The 17,535-nt window shown below is 37.9% G+C and overlaps 1 protein-coding gene across 2 annotated transcripts in view; it reads left to right on the top strand.

Annotated features, from left to right (window-relative positions):
• The window catches only part of LOC110041816 (5'-3' exoribonuclease 1-like), a 247,804-nt gene that overhangs the window by 104,141 nt on the left and 126,128 nt on the right, over positions 1 to 17,535 (top strand). For both annotated transcript variants that reach the window (XM_089283773.1, XM_089283774.1), the window contains 2 exons: positions 6,984 to 7,090; positions 10,480 to 10,593. In XM_089283773.1, coding sequence (XP_089139899.1) covers positions 6,984 to 7,090; positions 10,480 to 10,593 — 221 coding nt within the window. The remainder of the gene's footprint in view (positions 1 to 6,983; positions 7,091 to 10,479; positions 10,594 to 17,535) is intronic.

The following is a 17,535-nucleotide window of genomic DNA, read 5'->3' as shown; positions in this document are numbered from 1 at the left end:
TAAATACGCTAAAAAAAGTATTATGTCAGCCATAGAACGCGTTGACGTTGCAGCTTTCACTTTCACTACGTGACAAATAAGATCGTGTTTACTTTGCAAGTTTATTTCGCCGGAAGCGACGGTCATTAATTTATTTGCAATTTTGCAAGTATTTCTTGTGGTTTTAAGCAAATGAAGTAAATTCTTTGGCTGTTTCATCGCAGTGAGTTCATAGATCAGAAGGAAAATTAAATATTGCAAGCCAAGCAAAGAACATGTCAGAACATGTAAGGATTATGTCATTGGTAGGGAAATAACCACTGTACTAAAGATAGCCGTGGATAATGCAATTCTTGAATTATGTGACTCGTGTGACTTCTTTGCTAGCCCTTTACTCAAGGGAAAAAAACAGTTAAATTTAATTGTGACTTTTAAGAAAGAAAGCTGTTGTTAGTAGTGTTCGTATCTTCATGCTAATACATATCCTGAAGAAAGTTCCAGATTAAGACTATTACGTCATCGGAGATTTCACAACAGCTACGACTGATGGTGCAATAATACAGTTTGTGTTGATCAAGTGATGTGGTGTCTACAGTAATCATTGAATCATCAAGGATTACTTTGGAATGGGCACTGCGTTGCAACTGTAGTACTAAGAAAACAGTTAAATTTTAAAAGCGCAGCTATAAGATCTAACAGATCTTCTTGTTGTCACTGAACTAGTCTTTGGAGTTTTTTCAATCTTTTTGCTGGACTGTGAAAAGCTGTTTTGTATGGACTGGATTCAAAATGATTTTTTTTTTGCTTGCATCATCATTGTCGATGAAAATCATTTCTTCCAGTGGCAAACAGTCCTAAAACATGAACCAAATTGCATTTTTTTAGTTTCAAACTTATCTTGTGACTGGTAGAAAACTCCCAGGTGGTGTTCAGGTTGAAACTGTCAAATTCCAGCAGTCAATTCAGTTGCAGATATGTAAAAGTTTTGGCAGAGTGAAGAAAAAAGAGGTAAAAATAATAATGTAGCGGCTAACAGCTTCAATTGTTCACTTGGTGATACAAGCATGAAATTTGGCGGGAACATTCTAAATTGTCTATTCGTTCATTCTAGTCGATTAGCCGCTTGAAATTTGCATTAACAAGAGTTTTTTGCAAAATGGCTAAAAATGGGTGTGACGTGATAAAATGGCGGCCATTTTAAGTAATATCCTTACTTCCGACTCATCTTGAAGCAACATTTGAGCAGTTTATTACTCCCTGATTACAATGTTTTACTGCTAGCATCCTTTAGATACAATTAACTATTCCATACATCTTTCAGTTTCTGAAAATGTCCAAACAATTCTAAAGAATTCTTTCTTTAACGGGTGCTCATGATCTCATAGTACTGTTATATACATGTTACATTACGTGCTTATCCGGTATCCAGTACGGTAATTCAATATGCCCAGCAGTTTCTCAGCTGGGTAATTCCCAAACAATTCTTTTTTAAACAACCTCTGATCACGTATAAGCTTTCAAATACACAAGTTACATTACATGCCTACTTCAACCGAATTCTGATATTCAGGACAGCAATTCATTATGCCCAGCAGTTTCTAGCTGGCTAATTCAAAAACAGCTTTTCAAACAAGCTTTTGATTTTGTAACAGTGTCAAATAGTGCTGCCATACAATTTACATTGCATGCCTACTATAGTCAATGACCAGTTGGAGCTACTTTTCACACAAACAGCCACACAAAGCTGTACAGTTCAGCCCAGAACAAAGACATTTGCACCTTCCACAACAGTCCTTCCTGCAGCCACATCTGATTAGTTCTCGACAACTTTCAGCAACTGATGGAATGTCAGTCCAAAGTATCTGCCATGTGTCACCTCGCCTACTCCATCCCTAATTAGCTGGACTTTTTGTGACAGGTCGAGGGAGAGTGGCTTGACCCCAGATAATTGTTCCTTGGTAGGCAGCATGCTTTGAATGTAGCTTGAGGGCAAACTGAGGTGGTATTGCATCATACAGCCTCTGTTTGCGAGCGAAGAAATTCAGTCTTGCATCCTTCACACTTGTATCTGCAATGGACCTGTCATACATGACCACAACAAAATGCTCTAGACTCTGCAGATCAGTGTCGTCAAGAGCTGTCACATACTGACTGAGTTTGGTGAAGGTGGTCGAGACCCCTTTACACTCCTTTGCCACGGAAGGCAGACACACTGTCACATCACGTGAATGTGTAAAAGAATGGGAGTTCACTGGCTTTCTCTGGACCAATTGTGGTTACCAGTTCGTGCACTGGAATCAATTGAAAATTTCCTCCTTGACCAAATGTAATCCACATTTTTTCCAGGCTCGTGGCAATAACTACCACATGCGTGTCGTTTGCCTTAATCATTAAAGCCTTACTGCCGTCCATTGCCGCAGGTCATGCGTGCACAAAAATACGTGGGTCTGACTCTTTGTGCATACCTGGTGCTAAATCTTCTAACGCAATTACGCGATTGTAGCAGACGTATTCCAAGCACGGCATGTCTGCTTCAGACAAGCGGTCCGCAAGAAAATGGAAAAGTTCAGTCTTGTTGTTGTTATCTCTCAGAAAGCTTTTCCAATTTCAGGGAGTCTTGCTGGTTAGTGTAACCCTTCTTTGTATCCCTTTGCCCCTTTTGGATTGTGCCTCTACTTTCAGGCTGGACTCCTTATACACATCAAACACAATGTCAACTCTTTGGTACTTGGTAGAATATGATCTACCTCTTGGAAGGATGTCCTCATTGGCGTAGTCATCAAATGTCTTTGACGCATGTGGGGGTTGGGAGTTGATAAGAGCTCAGTGATCCATCTATGGTGATTGCATCTGCCTCTGGTTCTGTGTTTGGCATCAAAGTCTTAGACTCAAGTATCTCAACCAGTTGGGATTTCTGGCATGTGTGAAGTTTCCCACTGTCACTGAGGGAAGCTGGAGCTGACTGGTTTTCGTGCTGGAAGAAATCATGCAAATCATACTGTCTGCTTTGACATGAAATGAAGAGTTGGGAAAATAGGTGACAGTCCTCTTTTAGTGTCCTTTCCTTGGAACTTACGGCACTGGAAATTTCCTCTTGAAGAAAGTGATCTTGTTCTTACTATTTGATAAAACAAGGTGTACTCTTCTTTCTTCAGTCCTTCATTGAAGGATTGGAACTGATCTTTTTTTTTACACTACTAAGAATTCTTACAATACTAACATTACCTAATATCACTGACGCCACTACTGACATTACTTACAATACGACCGTTACTTACACTACAATTACTACTAACACTACAATTACACACTACAACTACTACAGATACTCTGCCTACACAACTGATAACACAAATCTTGCTCTACATTGTACTCTAATTATGCAATTACTTTTTGTGTTAGCAAGATACTTTATATAAAATTACAATACAGGTATTTGAATTATCATAACTGTACATATAAATTTGCATAATTTACATAGTTCCATATGATAGAAAGAAAAGAAAACAAACAAACAAGCAGCACTTACTCCTTTACAAAAAAAATTGGATTGTTATTCAAAACTAGGTTCCATTTTGCCTGAAAATGATTTGAGCTTAAGATGCTTTGAGAGGCTATAAGTGTTTCAATTTCATATTTTCTCTTGACTACATCTTCGAAAGGCAAAAAGAGAGGGATTTGTTTATTTTTGCGGCAATTCCATAAATAAATTTTACCTAAAATGATAAAGTAGTTGAACAGGTTAGATCTCTGATCTAATATTCGTAATATAATTTTAATATATTCCAGTTTTATTTGCTCCCTGGTTACTGTCAACCAAAAGTTTTCAAATTTAGTCCAAAATTCTGTTGAGAAGGAGCATCGATGAAAGAAATGTGCTAATGTTTCTCCAGAGGTTTGACAAAACGTACAAAGATCACTTTGAATCCTTCTTATTTTTGCTAATCGGGTATTCAAAAACAAAATGTCATTTAAAACTTTGAACTGAAAACATTGTACAAATGTTTCAAGAGCAACTGATTTTGCCAGTACAAATGCTTTTCAAGTCTCTTCTTCACTTAGGTTAAAATCTGACATTAGTTTACAGAACCCTCTTGAATGTTTTGCTTTTCTTGAATGAGAAAAGCATAAAAGTTTCTCCTCTTGCTCGAGAGAGGATCAAAATCTTTTTTACCACATTTAAACTCAAGTGTATTTAAAATGTTTCTATCAATGATGAGATTCCTTGAATACTTTGGCATGGAGCAACGAACAGCAAACCACGTCAAGTAATTTGAGCCTATTAGTCCCTTGTCCTTTGCTATGTTAAAGGATTCAACATTGTTCCGAGAATACATTAAATCACTGATTAAAATTACCCCAGCATTCATATTGTTATGATAACAGGTCAGTTTGCCGTCTATCTTTACATTACAATTATTCGGTAATCTTGTTGTAAAAATTTTTCTGAAAAGGCACTTCTTTGTTGAAACTGTAGTGTACCCCAAGAGCTTTTATGCTTTTGCACCATTTTAAAGATAAGGGTCTCTTGGGGCTGTCACGACACGAACCAATCCACATTGCCTCTGTTTTAGTATAATTAACCTTTAAATCTGATAGTTTTCCAAAATGATCAAGTAATTTAAAGAGATTTTGTGCAGATGTTAAATCAGATAAAATGGCAGTGAGGTTGTCTGCGTATTGGACAAGTTTCCATTCCTTTAAGTCTAATTTAATTCCTTTAATATCGATACTAGTTCGGATTGCAGCAGCTAAAGTCTCAATTGCAATCACAAATAGATATGGCGACAGAGGATTCCCTTGCCTAACACCTCTGCTTAACTCAAAGACAGGACCCTACAGCACCTCTCTGCCTCGGCTATGGTGCATAGCAACAAGTCTTGAATTAGCTGGATCAGCAATGTCCTTAGCTTTTTGTCTAATACGAGGAGGTCTGCGGACTCTTCTTCAAAAGGATTGCCCATTTCCACTTTCTTAAAGACTCCTATTTGAGCACTTCCGCCTCGTTTGTGATGCTTGCCACTGATTGTTGCATCTTAAGTTCCTGCAACCTCTTCGCAGCGAGCGACTAGGTGGCTCACCTCTGGTCCAGCTATCATCCACCTCCAGAGTGCTGTAGGGTCCTCTGTCAAGCCTATCGCTCCTCCATCATCCTTGATGACTGCATTGTTTTGTTCATGGGCTTGGTCGATTGCAATTGACGAGAATTCTTTGCAAGATTTGTGTTACATCTGGATGTTGTTGATCGATGGTCATCATATCTCTGCAGTGAATTTAAAGCCACCACACATAATTCACATTGTTGTTTGCAAAGAAATAGGGCAAAAGTTCTGCCAGCGCCTCACGATACAGGCAAAAGTTGGCTTCTCTGAATGAACGAACCTATGTTGGAATGGTAAGCTCTAGAGGTAAAACAAAATGCGAACTGTGGACTTTTGAGTCTTCATTTCTTACACCACTCTTCGAAATCAAGAACACCTTGTGGACTTTAAGATGTTTCTCTGCTATAGCTATTATATGCAGCTTTCCTCTGCTTGTATAGACAACATGCTGGGATATGATATGCTTGACAAGATCTGGTAACACTTGAGGCTTACAGATAAGATTCTATAGTACCAGATGAAGCAACTCCTGCCTCAACAAAAGCACTGGTCCAACCACTGTCCTGAAGTAAAGACTCTATCAATTTCAGAGCAGCCATTTCTATGTGAAGACCTATCTTTGAGATGAATCGTCTGAGAGGTTTAAAGTGCAAAAATCTTTAAAACATATGTCAACATTTCCACCAAAAACACAAGTAATATGTGTGGGTTGAAACTAAAATCTATTATCGTAATAACCTAAGTACAAAATTCTAAAATACTTACAGACATGCTCCACTTGCCATGATAATGCTGCCTCTTCTGCGACTCTTGATAGCAGGCAGACATTTTTGCCGGTAGCCAATGTTTTCTACTCAGCTATAGTATTTTTTTAGTTTCTTCGCTTGGTAATGAACTTTTGTACTGCAACATCATCAACTTCTCCTGTATAAGGCTGCGAATTAAGTCTATACCTAAAGTTAATGGCGGCCATGTTGAGATAAAGACCACCTATTTAGTAAATTGTAAAAAAAAGTGTTATACCGCCAAATTTGAAGTGGCTAATCGATCAGAATGAAAGAATACTTCATTTAGAACATTTCTGTGAAATTTCATGCTTGTATCATTGAGTGAACAATTTTGCCAAAAAAATGATGTTAGCCGCTACACTATAAGTAGCAGCTGCTGCACTGCCAGTTTGTTAGTGTTGCCCTAGGCTGATTGAAACATTCTTTGTCCTAAAGTTGGCTTCTAGCAATTTTAATATGACATTGAGTGTCCGTGAGCTCGATGGTGATTCATGTCTTCTTGATGTGAAATGAATTCATCACTAGACCACACTTGGAAACAAACTTTTCTTTGGCATGATTTCTTCATTGCTGATACGCATGCACAAGTTTCTTGCAAGAGTTTTTTGTACAACCTTGTGTTAATTTATTGGTAGTTGATCTTGATCTTTTATGTTAGTGATTGGGAAAACAATATTTTTCAGTTGTGTAATTTAGTTGTTTGCTTTTTTGATTTGGAAAGATTTTTGTGAGTACATGTACATCTCAGTGCCAAAACAATTCTGTTGCCAGTGTTAACATGACAAAGTTGTGAAGTTCTAAATTATAAACACTAAATGCCTTGTATTGCATTAGATGGTATTCTATTACATAATACACAAGATGAAAATTAATGATGTTAAAAGTCTTGCCTGAAGGTGTAAAATAATTATGTGACCCTCCATACAAGAACATGTCTTATGAAACATGGCACTTTTGATGAAACTGAGTTTCAAAAGGGTTTTCAAAGGGTTTCAATTTCGTGAAACTGGGTTTCCAAAAGGTTTTTAAACAGTTTTCAAATGGTTTGTAATGGATTTCTTATGAGTTTCCAAAACGTTTCCAAAGTTTTAATTGATTATTTTTGTTTCATCAGATACCATCCTTAAATATAGCAAAGGAATTGCTGGGGGAAACTTGCTATGTTGGCTGGCCACATATGGTTGAAGCTCTAGTAATGGCTGTTTGTGATGGCAATAAAAGGTACAACATTGGTTCATCAATATTTTGATAAAACTACAGTATGTACAAGACTATTAATTTAAAGATACTCAAAAGAGAAAACAAGCATTTTCAATATAATTAAATTATATGATAAGTCATCTTTAGAATTAAGGTGACTGTCTGCAATGAGCATGCATTATTTTATACTTTGTGGACCACAATCACAAATGGTGGAAACCTGAGAAATGTCTGGGTCCAGTACATGAAATCAAAGTCCTGTTTGTCTTTGAATACTTCTGCTTTCAATTCTTATGACTATTTACTTTATTTTTACTTATCATTGTAGGTTTGTTTAGGTAACTACTCCCACTTCTTGCAATCATAAGGATGATAGCTATATATGGACACAAAAATGTGTACCTTAAATTTTCACTAGACTGTCTTGTGATCATTTTGGTCAAGCACTCTAGTTTAGATTGGTCCTGGGAAATTACCAGCAAAAGGAACCCTTGAGGACCTAATCTAATAATGCACATAGAGAGGAAAATTCACTGTTAGCAGTAGCACAGTCAAATGTGTATTAAACTGTAAGCAGTCACCCTTAGAGAATGGCTGAGTCATTGTTCAGTGCAAGTTGATTGCTAAATACAAGATCCACAGAATGAGTGTCGAATATAATAAAAAATTCTTTTTTATGCCATAGTAATTGATTACTTAATGTGGTTTATTCAGAAACTTGCTTAAAGTGCCACTGAAACGAAATTTTCGTATGTGAGATTTTTGCTTAGTAATAAAGTTTCAACCTTACTTGGAAACACTGTGGACTTTTTTTTCGCATACGGTAAGCGAAAACTGCTTTTTCAGCCGTTCGAAGTTGGCTGGTTAAGCCCAAAATTGGCGGCCATCTTGGCGCGGCCAAAACAGCCTAGTGATGTGACTGGTTGTATTACTCTCATGCCGCGCTGAAAATTTAGAGTGATTATGGGAGAAGAGAATACTGTTCGAAGCCCCCCAAAAAACATCTTAAGGACATCTCAGAGCTGTAAAGCAGATAATAACAGTAGCCTTAGACAAGAAGAGTTGGAGAGTCGATCCTGGGGCTTTTCAGTCTATTTAATTGGATATTTGCAGGATATTTTATGTAAGCAAGCAAACGAGTGGGAGTTCTTGGATCGCAAAATGATCGGGACTCTTGGTGAAATGGCCACCACTCAATTAAACAATATCTACACTCATAAAGTAAAAAAGACATGAAAACAAGAGAAAGCGGCTTTTGAAATTATTATCCGGACTGCTGCTGCACGAATCGCAGCAACAACGCTTCGAGTTTCGAGTCGCTTCGCTTCGAGGAAACCGGACGCTTTGTGAGTTTCACCGCGGACGAGATTGTGCTACAGTGACCTTTAGTCCAGTTGCATCTGTTACATCCTACAAGTTATCAAATCAGCAACAATTTAAGAAACCCTCTTCTTTTATGTGAGGGAGCGAATTTAAACTATAAAGGTAAACTAAGCTGCCATGACCCTACAGGTATGTTTTCAGGAAACGAGAGAAAGCGTGACAATGTCGACGGCGAAAGATGATATATGCAAATTAGTTCAAATTCTGTTTAATAAACCTTCGAAAGGAGTGTAAACTAGTGACGTTTTAACGAATTGCTTTGAATTTGGATACCATTAAATGAAGATCATAGACATAAGTATGTGCTAAAGAATTCAAAGTAATCCATCGACCGTGAAATATTGCAATTGGGAGATACGTGTAAAAGAGAAGCGAAATTCCCGCTTTGTTTACACTGATACGTATGCGGCAATAAAGCAAACGCTGCTGCGGATCACAATTTTCAAAGATACATTTTGTCTACCACAAGAACTCTCACTTATTAGTATCATAAAAAGATGCCCTCTGTGTGCAAAGAAGTACTTGACTCAAAGCTTGTGGACCGTTAATAACTTCGTGATTGTGCGGATGGCTGATGCGCCTACGGCTTTTACTGCAGTAAAGTTGCCGAGGATATATTCGAACCTTGTGTAATAGACCTTAGATAAATGTGAGAATCCAAATTCAGAACCAGGCTGAAAACAGACGACGAAATATCGTGTTTAGGCTTTAGGACGTGATATAAAAGTTGCCACACTTGTCTTCGAAATCTCCAATCGAGTACTCAAGATGTTCGAAAAGTAACTGAGCTGTTCTAATCTGTAGCATTTATTTTGGTGAATCTACACTCTTTGGCGCCCTCCAACGTTCATGATATGTATTTCCTGTCAAGACTGGACAGAAATTACAAGGTAGAAAACTAGCAGGTATCGACAATATGAAAAATAGACTTAATAAATCAAGTGAAAACAAGAGAGAATCTATAGCGCTTCTTGCGTGAATACAACCAGTGACGTCACAAGGTCCTTAAATTCGGTTCCAGAGCCCGGACACAGTTTTGCTCCAGAAAGTCGATTTCAGCAGCTAAAAAAAGCACTTTCCGTTAGGATTTGACAGAAATAAAGTTCACCATTATTTTAAGCACATTTGAAACTACAAATTGGGCTAATAAAAGAGAGTACAAAAATTTCGTTTCAGTGGCACTTTAAAAATACATTGACTCTGTTAATAAGCAACGACAACAAAATGGTGGTCCCATGTGAAAACAGACTAATAAAGCAGAGTTTCATGGTGTACTATATTATCTAACAGTTGGACTTCTACGACATTTACTATCCAAATTTTTGTGTGAAGCCTCGGAGCTGAATGGCTCATAACTGCGGGAGCTTATCCTGGTTTCTGTAGCATGAAGTGGCTAGGAGTATTTTTACTTGCCCTGGACGGGATGCTAGTCGATCTCAGGTCACTCCTCCGCAATTTGTTAGGTTTCCCCAACAATTTGCCGGTACCCATTTATACTCCTGGGTGGAGAGAGGCACTGTGAGAGTTAAGTGTCTTGCTCAAGAACACAACACAATGTCCCCAGCCAGGGCTCGAACCTGGACCGCTCGCTCCAGGAATGAGTGCACTAACCATGAGGCCACCATGCTTCCCACTCCAAAGTTTTGTACCAGTATAATATTATCAGTTCTTAGAAATTAAGATTTGATTTTGTGGATCAATTAGTTGACTTTTAGTCACTTCCTGGTGGCAGTTAAACTGGGCAAATTCTGTTCATTATTTGTTCATTATTTTTGAGAGCTAAATGCCTTATAATTTTACCTTGCATTTTGTTAAACTATGAATTTAAATTTGTTAAGGTCTTATATACAAATCTACCTGGAAGGCCCACATTTAATTGGGTCCAGTGATCAATCAAGAAAATATGGCACCATGTTGCTTTACATGCGATATGCCATACTTATTATGTCGTAAGACACCATATGTATATCCAGACAGGAGTGCAGGTTACTGCTAGCATACTTTTTAATTCTGTGTATTTTCTCTAGATTAACTCTGGAAAAGAAGAGTACAAACAAGTCTTCAAAGGAAATAATTCAGCAGGTCTTGACAGAGCTAGAGGTTAAAAGCTGGAAACATCAAGTCAAATGCATGAGAGAATAGTAAGTAGATATTCTGATTAATCTATGAATTTGTAAATAGTAAATCCAATCCATTGTATTTCACTAATTTTTTAATGTGCACATATTTATTATTTTAGTTACTTGGTTATTTATTTAGTTATTTTAGTATGATAGTTATGTAGTCTTGTGACTGAAAAACCCTTGAAGGGAGTTGCAATAAAGTAGTATGTATGTATGATTGTATCCTGGGCTGATGTGTCCACTCAAAGAAAATGTGGACCCTGTTTCCTATCTCAAGTCTTTTGGTCTCAGAGGTCTTTATCCCTTTTGATGCATAATCAGCAGAGTTGACTTCTGAATTGAATTGTTGGCATTTTGTTAGTTTGGATCCTTTTCTGATGTCAGCAATACAGTAAGCAACAAAGCTTAAAAAACCTTCAATTATTATCAATGAGTAAGATATCTCTCAGGATGATCTGATATCCTATGTATCATGGCTGCAGAGTCCATTCAAAAGCTCACAGCGTTCTCTCAGTGTGGCCTATTTATCTGACTCGTGATTTAACTTGTTCAATAACATAATTGCAGTCATTTCCATTTTAGGCATACTACTTGTTAGAGGTTTTACCCATCACATTCCCATTAGTGTTTGTTGATAAATTCATGAGAATCCTTGATGGCTGGCATTTTGTCTTCAAGAGGAAAGCTGAAAGGACATCTTTGGCACTTACATGCTTCCCTATTAAACCTTCCAAAGAGTGTTAAAACGGTTATCAAAAAGAGTAGGGCACGTAGTTCCCGGTGTTGTGGTCTGGCCTTGTCTCACGGGTTGGGGTTTTACATAGGGTTAACTTCATTGCACCTTTCCCCCTTGGACGGAATTGTCCAAGAAAAATTGCTATGACTATGACTAACCCCCCCCTCCAGATCTCTGTGTTCTACTTCAACTCCCTTGAATTCCTTGTTCGACTCGTTATGACTTCCAAAGAGATTTTACGCTTTTACATCTTCCCAGAAGGTTTTTGCCAATAAGTTTCAGTCAAACAAGTGTCTACAGGGCTTGAAATTGCAACTGATAGTCCAACAGATTCAATCAAGTGCACACAAAAAAAAGTTAAATGGAAGTAAAATTTGAAATCTCTTTTCCAACGTGGAAAGTGGTGTAAAAAGTTAAAGTCAAGCCCTGAATGATGTAACTTTGTTATTTAGAGTCTGATTGTGTTACTTCTACAGTTTTATTTATTGTCTGTGGCTTCTTTATTCTTGTCTTACTAACATGTAAGTATGGTCAGGTGAGGAAGCAGTTGCACTGTCCTTTGGCTTTTAAGGTGCGCAGGTGTGATCACACAGTATGTTTTAGGTGCACAACCAAAAATCTAGTTGCACATGCCACCAGTTGGTCATTAACTTTGAGCCCTGACAACTTGTTATATGGACCTAACTGTGAGTGCTGTGCCAAAAATGGAAATGACAGCTCAAATAACTCAAATAAAAATTTGATTTGAGTTATTTGAGCTGATAACCATTTTATGGTTGTTAAAATGTCTGGTTAATTTGTTAATCAGGGCGAGTGTTAATAGCAGCTTGTAATTGTTAGTTCAAAAAGCTCAGTTAAATTTTGTGTTAAAATTTCCAACTCATTTACATGTATTGGTTGGGATAAATACTATTCTCAATTGTCTGGGCACATGTCATGCAGTGGTGACGTACACTTTAGATGCTGCAATAGGCTTAATTCAAGTCAGGAAAAAGTTGGCTTATATCTGTCATCATTGTGCTACTGTGTTGGTGAACAGCTTTTGTTGATGAGGTTCTAGAAACTTGGGTGACTTTAATTTTTCAGTTCATTGAACAGAAGACTGGAAAACAGCAGACATAATGCCAATTTACAAGTCATATGAGATAAAGATGGCAGAAAACTATTGTCCTGTTTCACTGACCAGTATTATTGTGAAGACCCTGGAAAATCTGGTTCATATCCATATTGTGAGGTTTTTGAGAGACCACAGTCTTTTGAGTGGCAATCAACATTGCTTTAGGTGGCTGCTCCAACTTCTTCATGACTGGTTGAGGTTCAACCATTTAGATAAGCCAAGTTCAGTAGATGTTGTATTCTTAGACTGCCAAATTGTTTGCCAGTGTCTCATCCTCATCTCCTTTACAAACTTAATCAATATGGAATTAAGGGACAGCCACTTTGCTGGATAAGGTATTGCCTTACCATTTGAAAACACCGAGTGGTAATTGCAGGTCATTTACCAGCCTGGTTAAACAGGACATATGGTGTTCCTGAGGGAAGCATCCTTGGCCCATTATTGTTCCTAGTTTACATTAATGATCCCCCACTTGGTTGCTTGTAAGTCAGATTTGTTTGCTGATGATACAGTTCTTTACTGACATATAACATTGTTACCAAACTGTGTGCAGTTTGAAGGGGACTTAAGATTGGCCTCAGATTGGAGAAAGAAATGGCTTGTAACCATGTCACTAGAAAGGAAGATCTTTTACCCCACCAGTATTCTCTTTACAACACTTTATTTCCATCAATTGATCATCACAAGCATCTGGGGGTTTGGCTGGAGTCATCATTATCCTAGAGCCTCGACATTAGCACCATTTGTGCCAAAGCCAACAGGGTTTTGTACCTAATAAGGCTTATGTAAACTGTAAAGTGGTGGCTTACTTGTATTTTGGTGACAACAGGACTGATTTAAACTGTTGTATTTGATGTTGCTTCTAATCTTGGATATCATGTTTATCTTTGTCCTGTTAAGCCAGAGACCTAGCAAAATAAGGTTCCTTAATAGTGGTTTTCAATGGAAATTGTTTTTATGAATTCTTGCACAACGACAAAAATCAGATACTGATTGCTGATTGCAATTTCAGTTGATTAGTCTGAGCGATACAAGCTTCTTTGATGTTGCATTTATCTCTTGTTTTGCATTCTTCTCTAAAGATTTTCAAGCAAAAGAGAGACTACTTGCAGTCTATGCAAAGGAGGGCTTCACAACTAATTTGTCACCCAAAGAGGGCATACATGTATGTGGAAAAACAGGAGGAATTGAAATAAAATTCCTTAGAGCTGAGGTGTAAATATCTAAGCCTCATACAAATGTACAAGGTTATATTTTGGGTTTTCAAAATAGACATCTCCAAGTTTTATAACATAATAGGTTCATTAAGAACTAGAACTTAAGACCAATGGTCTTTCATACTGATTATTTTAGGAAATCATTTTTAATCATTACAGTATTGTGCAAAAGTAATGCAAGCAATAATGTACAAATTTTGTTCTTTGTTGAGTGGAATTCCGTGGCCTGTCGAGTGATAATTTGCTGGGGCAAACAGCGTTAATTCTTGGAATTTTTGATAAGTAAATGAAAGTTTGCAAGCACTAAGATATTTTGCCAGTCAATACACTAATTTTTGCAAAGCACTGAATGGCAGTTCACCAGCGTTTGCGCAATTTGCAACTGATATGAACAAACTGTCATAACTTACATGAGATAAATTTTGAGTCATGTGTTTGTCTGTAAATGTATTCCAGAGAACATGGTTTAAAGTCACTGATCACCAATAAAGAGGATAACTAATATGGTACTTGAATCTTATACCTAAAATTTGCAAAAGGTTTTCAAGCAGGTTCATTCTTTTGAGTTCAGTTTCCTATGCAGAGCATCAGAATGTACTTACCATATGATGAAGACAGTGAGCTCAGCTCATTCTACAAACAAAACAGGAACATTTCCAGTTCTGGGTATTATTTTAAGCTGTTAAAGCAAACAGTCACAAACAACTTATGAGGAACTTTTAATCAAAATATAATTTTCTAGCTATCCTATCCTGGGCTTATGCCACGTGTTTCAATTGTCCATTGACTCATGATTCCTGTGTTTTGCAAAGTGACATCAATATGTATCATACACCGATACAGTCTAAAGCACTAATGTGTGAGGGTTTGTTGATATTCCTATTGGTTATTTTGGAAAATTTCTGTCAAGTTTGATGTCCAAAAATACAGCGACACGTTTTACGACGAAGGCCATTGCAGGAGATCAATTTTGAAAAACGCAAATCCCCCACACGGTTTTGATGATTGATGCCTTGTGAATGATATAATGCAGTAGCTTTGTTGATGCGGTCGAGTTTGATACCTGATAAATTCGCTCAATGGAACATCGGTCGTTTCGCGCTTTTAGGTCGCGCTCGCCTTATGATTAAAAAAAATTGAGGCAAAACAATTTTTATCAAATAGAGCATTCTATAACCTTTGCATTGATATATAATTTGTAGTGGTTGTCTTTAAGACAGCACGGTAATATTTCTTTTGCTAAGGACACCTGCGAAGGTTTTCGGTAACCTTAATAAAAATCAAGCTCATTATAATTATTAACCGTGCAGCCATGGGCCGAGCACGGTTCATGGTTTACCCGTGGTTTTTTTTCGATTTGTAGGCGACCAGACCCGAGCTTCCACTCAGCCAAATTTTGAGTCACGCAACCTGTGATGTTTACTCGCCAAAAGCTGTTGAAACATTAATAAATCTCATCTCCGATACTGACTTTCGCCAGAAAAAAAATTAAAAACCCAGCGCTCGTCAAAAATTATATTTTTTCAGCAGAAATTTCGCTGGGAACATATACATATTTATATTTGTTTGAATCATCGATGAAATGACCTTTTCCGGATATATTTTCCTTCGGGGTCAACAAAAACCTCCGGTTACAAAATCATGATGAACCCACATGTTGCAAAAAAATCTCTTCAAAACCCTGATTTTGAAGCGATATATCACTTAAGCGTTAATAGCTACCACACAGCAGGCAGTAAATCTACTCCTTAACAATCCAGCTTTATCGTGTTAAAATTTCAGCGAAATCAAACAAAACCAGAATTAATTAGAATTTTTTCGTGGCCTCACTCCCCAGACTTGTCCTAACAAAGGAAGCCACGGTTGCCCATAGCAACCAAAAAACACGAACATAACAAAGCCGACGTTTCAGCCAAAAAACTCCAGAATTATCGCCTGAGAGCTTAAACTTGAATGGGAACATCTTTTTCGCACTTTTTTCAACTGATTTAGACGAAAGACTGGCCTCGGCGGACTACAAAAAAGACCAAGAGAAAAAACAGAACAAGACAGCAGAACAAACCGATAATATTTCATCGCGTGGCTTTTGGCACAAAAACGAAAATACAGCTTACTTCTGGATAAATTCAGCCTTAGAGGTCAGCAACTGGTCCCATATTACTTTCTGTATCCTTACAAATGTCCTGATTTCCATCTCCGAAAGATTTTGCCCCAATTTTGAGCAAATAAACATTTCGCCGACGGCAACCGCCATTACGGTGGCTTGCATACTAAATTAGCTAACCTAACAAAATTCTCCCGAGGGGGGGATATGACAAATTTGGTGAGAATCGAAAGTAACGACAATTTTCTGTCACGTTTTCAATCTGTGGTCACTGGAGTGACCAAAATCGATACATCGGTCGGGATGGGTTTTTTTTTATATGACTTGTGTGACTACTTTGCTAGCCCTTTACTCGTGGAAAACACCAATTAAATTTAATCATGACTTTTAAGAAAGAAAGCTGTTGTTAATAGTGTTATTATTGTGTCTTTCATATCGTTCATGCCCATACATATCCCGAAGAAAGTTCTAGATTAAGACCATTACGTCATCGGAGATTTGTCAACGGCTACCACTGATGGTGCAATAATACAGTTTGTGTTGATCAAGTGATGTGATGTCTACAGTAAGAAAAGAATCATCAATGCTTTGGAATGTGCACTGCATTCTGACGGTAGTGCTAAGCGAACACTTAAATTTTAAAAGCGCGGTTATAAGATCTAACAGATCTTGTTGTTTACCTATAAAGTACACAAAGTGTTGTGTACCAAGCGCATTCAGTTTTTGTTATTAGAAGTTCAATTCAAAACAGGTCAAGTGTTTCACCAAATTGAGCTTAATGTTTATATGAGATTATAAATAATCAATAATCAGAGTTAATTGGCACCTACCCTCCGTTTTGAATATTGCTTATCGACGGCATGTACTAAAACCTGAAACAACAAAACGAAACGAGCAAAATGAAACCACCGAAACTAAACCACCTAAACAAGCGAAATGACCGAAACGAGTAAAATAGTACGTAAATAAATAAAAAAGTTAAAAAAAGCCTTGATCTCTAGCACGTTACTATGGCAGCTGGATCTCATACCCAGATCCTGCTCTTAAGCCACATGTGTGACATCGTGACATCACAAACCTGAAAGGTGGATGAGCACAAGCGTGTCAAGCAGGAAGACATCAAGAAAAAGGTGGGTATTTTCACATTTTGAATGGTATTCTAGCTGAAACAAGAAATCTAGTTTCAAAGACAGGTTTTTTGGTCATATCGTGGATTCTTAGACAGTGCGAATCGAATGGTCTTTTCAAGAACAACTTTGCAGCATTCTTCGTGCGAACCAGGACTTTCTGTAATATATATCTCTAAAGAAAAACAAGGGCAACTTGAGAGGCTAACGTCAGGCCTTCGTGACTCGTGCAGTTCTCAAAGTAATTTCTCATTAGGCGCTCAGCTTCACGGATACTCTTGAGATTGTGTTTCCGTACATCCCGGGCTCGGCGTTGTCGATTCACCTTACTTACTTACTTAATCCTCTTCGTTCCTAAGTGGAACATAGGTCCTCAACTAGCGCGCGCCACCTAACCCTATTTTGTGCAGTGCCTTTTGCCTCATTCCACGTAACATGCTTCGCCGCCAACTCTGCCATTCTCGTGCATCTCCAGCTGTTTTGGGGTCTCCCTCTCTTTCGCTTCCCCTGTGGGTTCCACTCTAGTGCCCTCTTGACTACGTGTCCATCTGGTTTCCTCAGTGTGTGGCCGATCCAGCCCCAAGCTCTCTGTCTTATCTCTTCCTCTATCGGTCGTTGCCCTGTTTGACTCCAAAGGTCCTTGTTGCTGATTTTTCTAG

Source organism: Orbicella faveolata, unplaced genomic scaffold (genome assembly GCF_042242905.1).
Source record: "Orbicella faveolata isolate gen_17 unplaced genomic scaffold, um_ofav_v1 contig_12, whole genome shotgun sequence".
Classification (NCBI taxonomy): domain Eukaryota; kingdom Metazoa; phylum Cnidaria; class Anthozoa; order Scleractinia; family Merulinidae; genus Orbicella; species Orbicella faveolata.
This window is presented reverse-complemented; position numbering and strand designations above follow the sequence as displayed.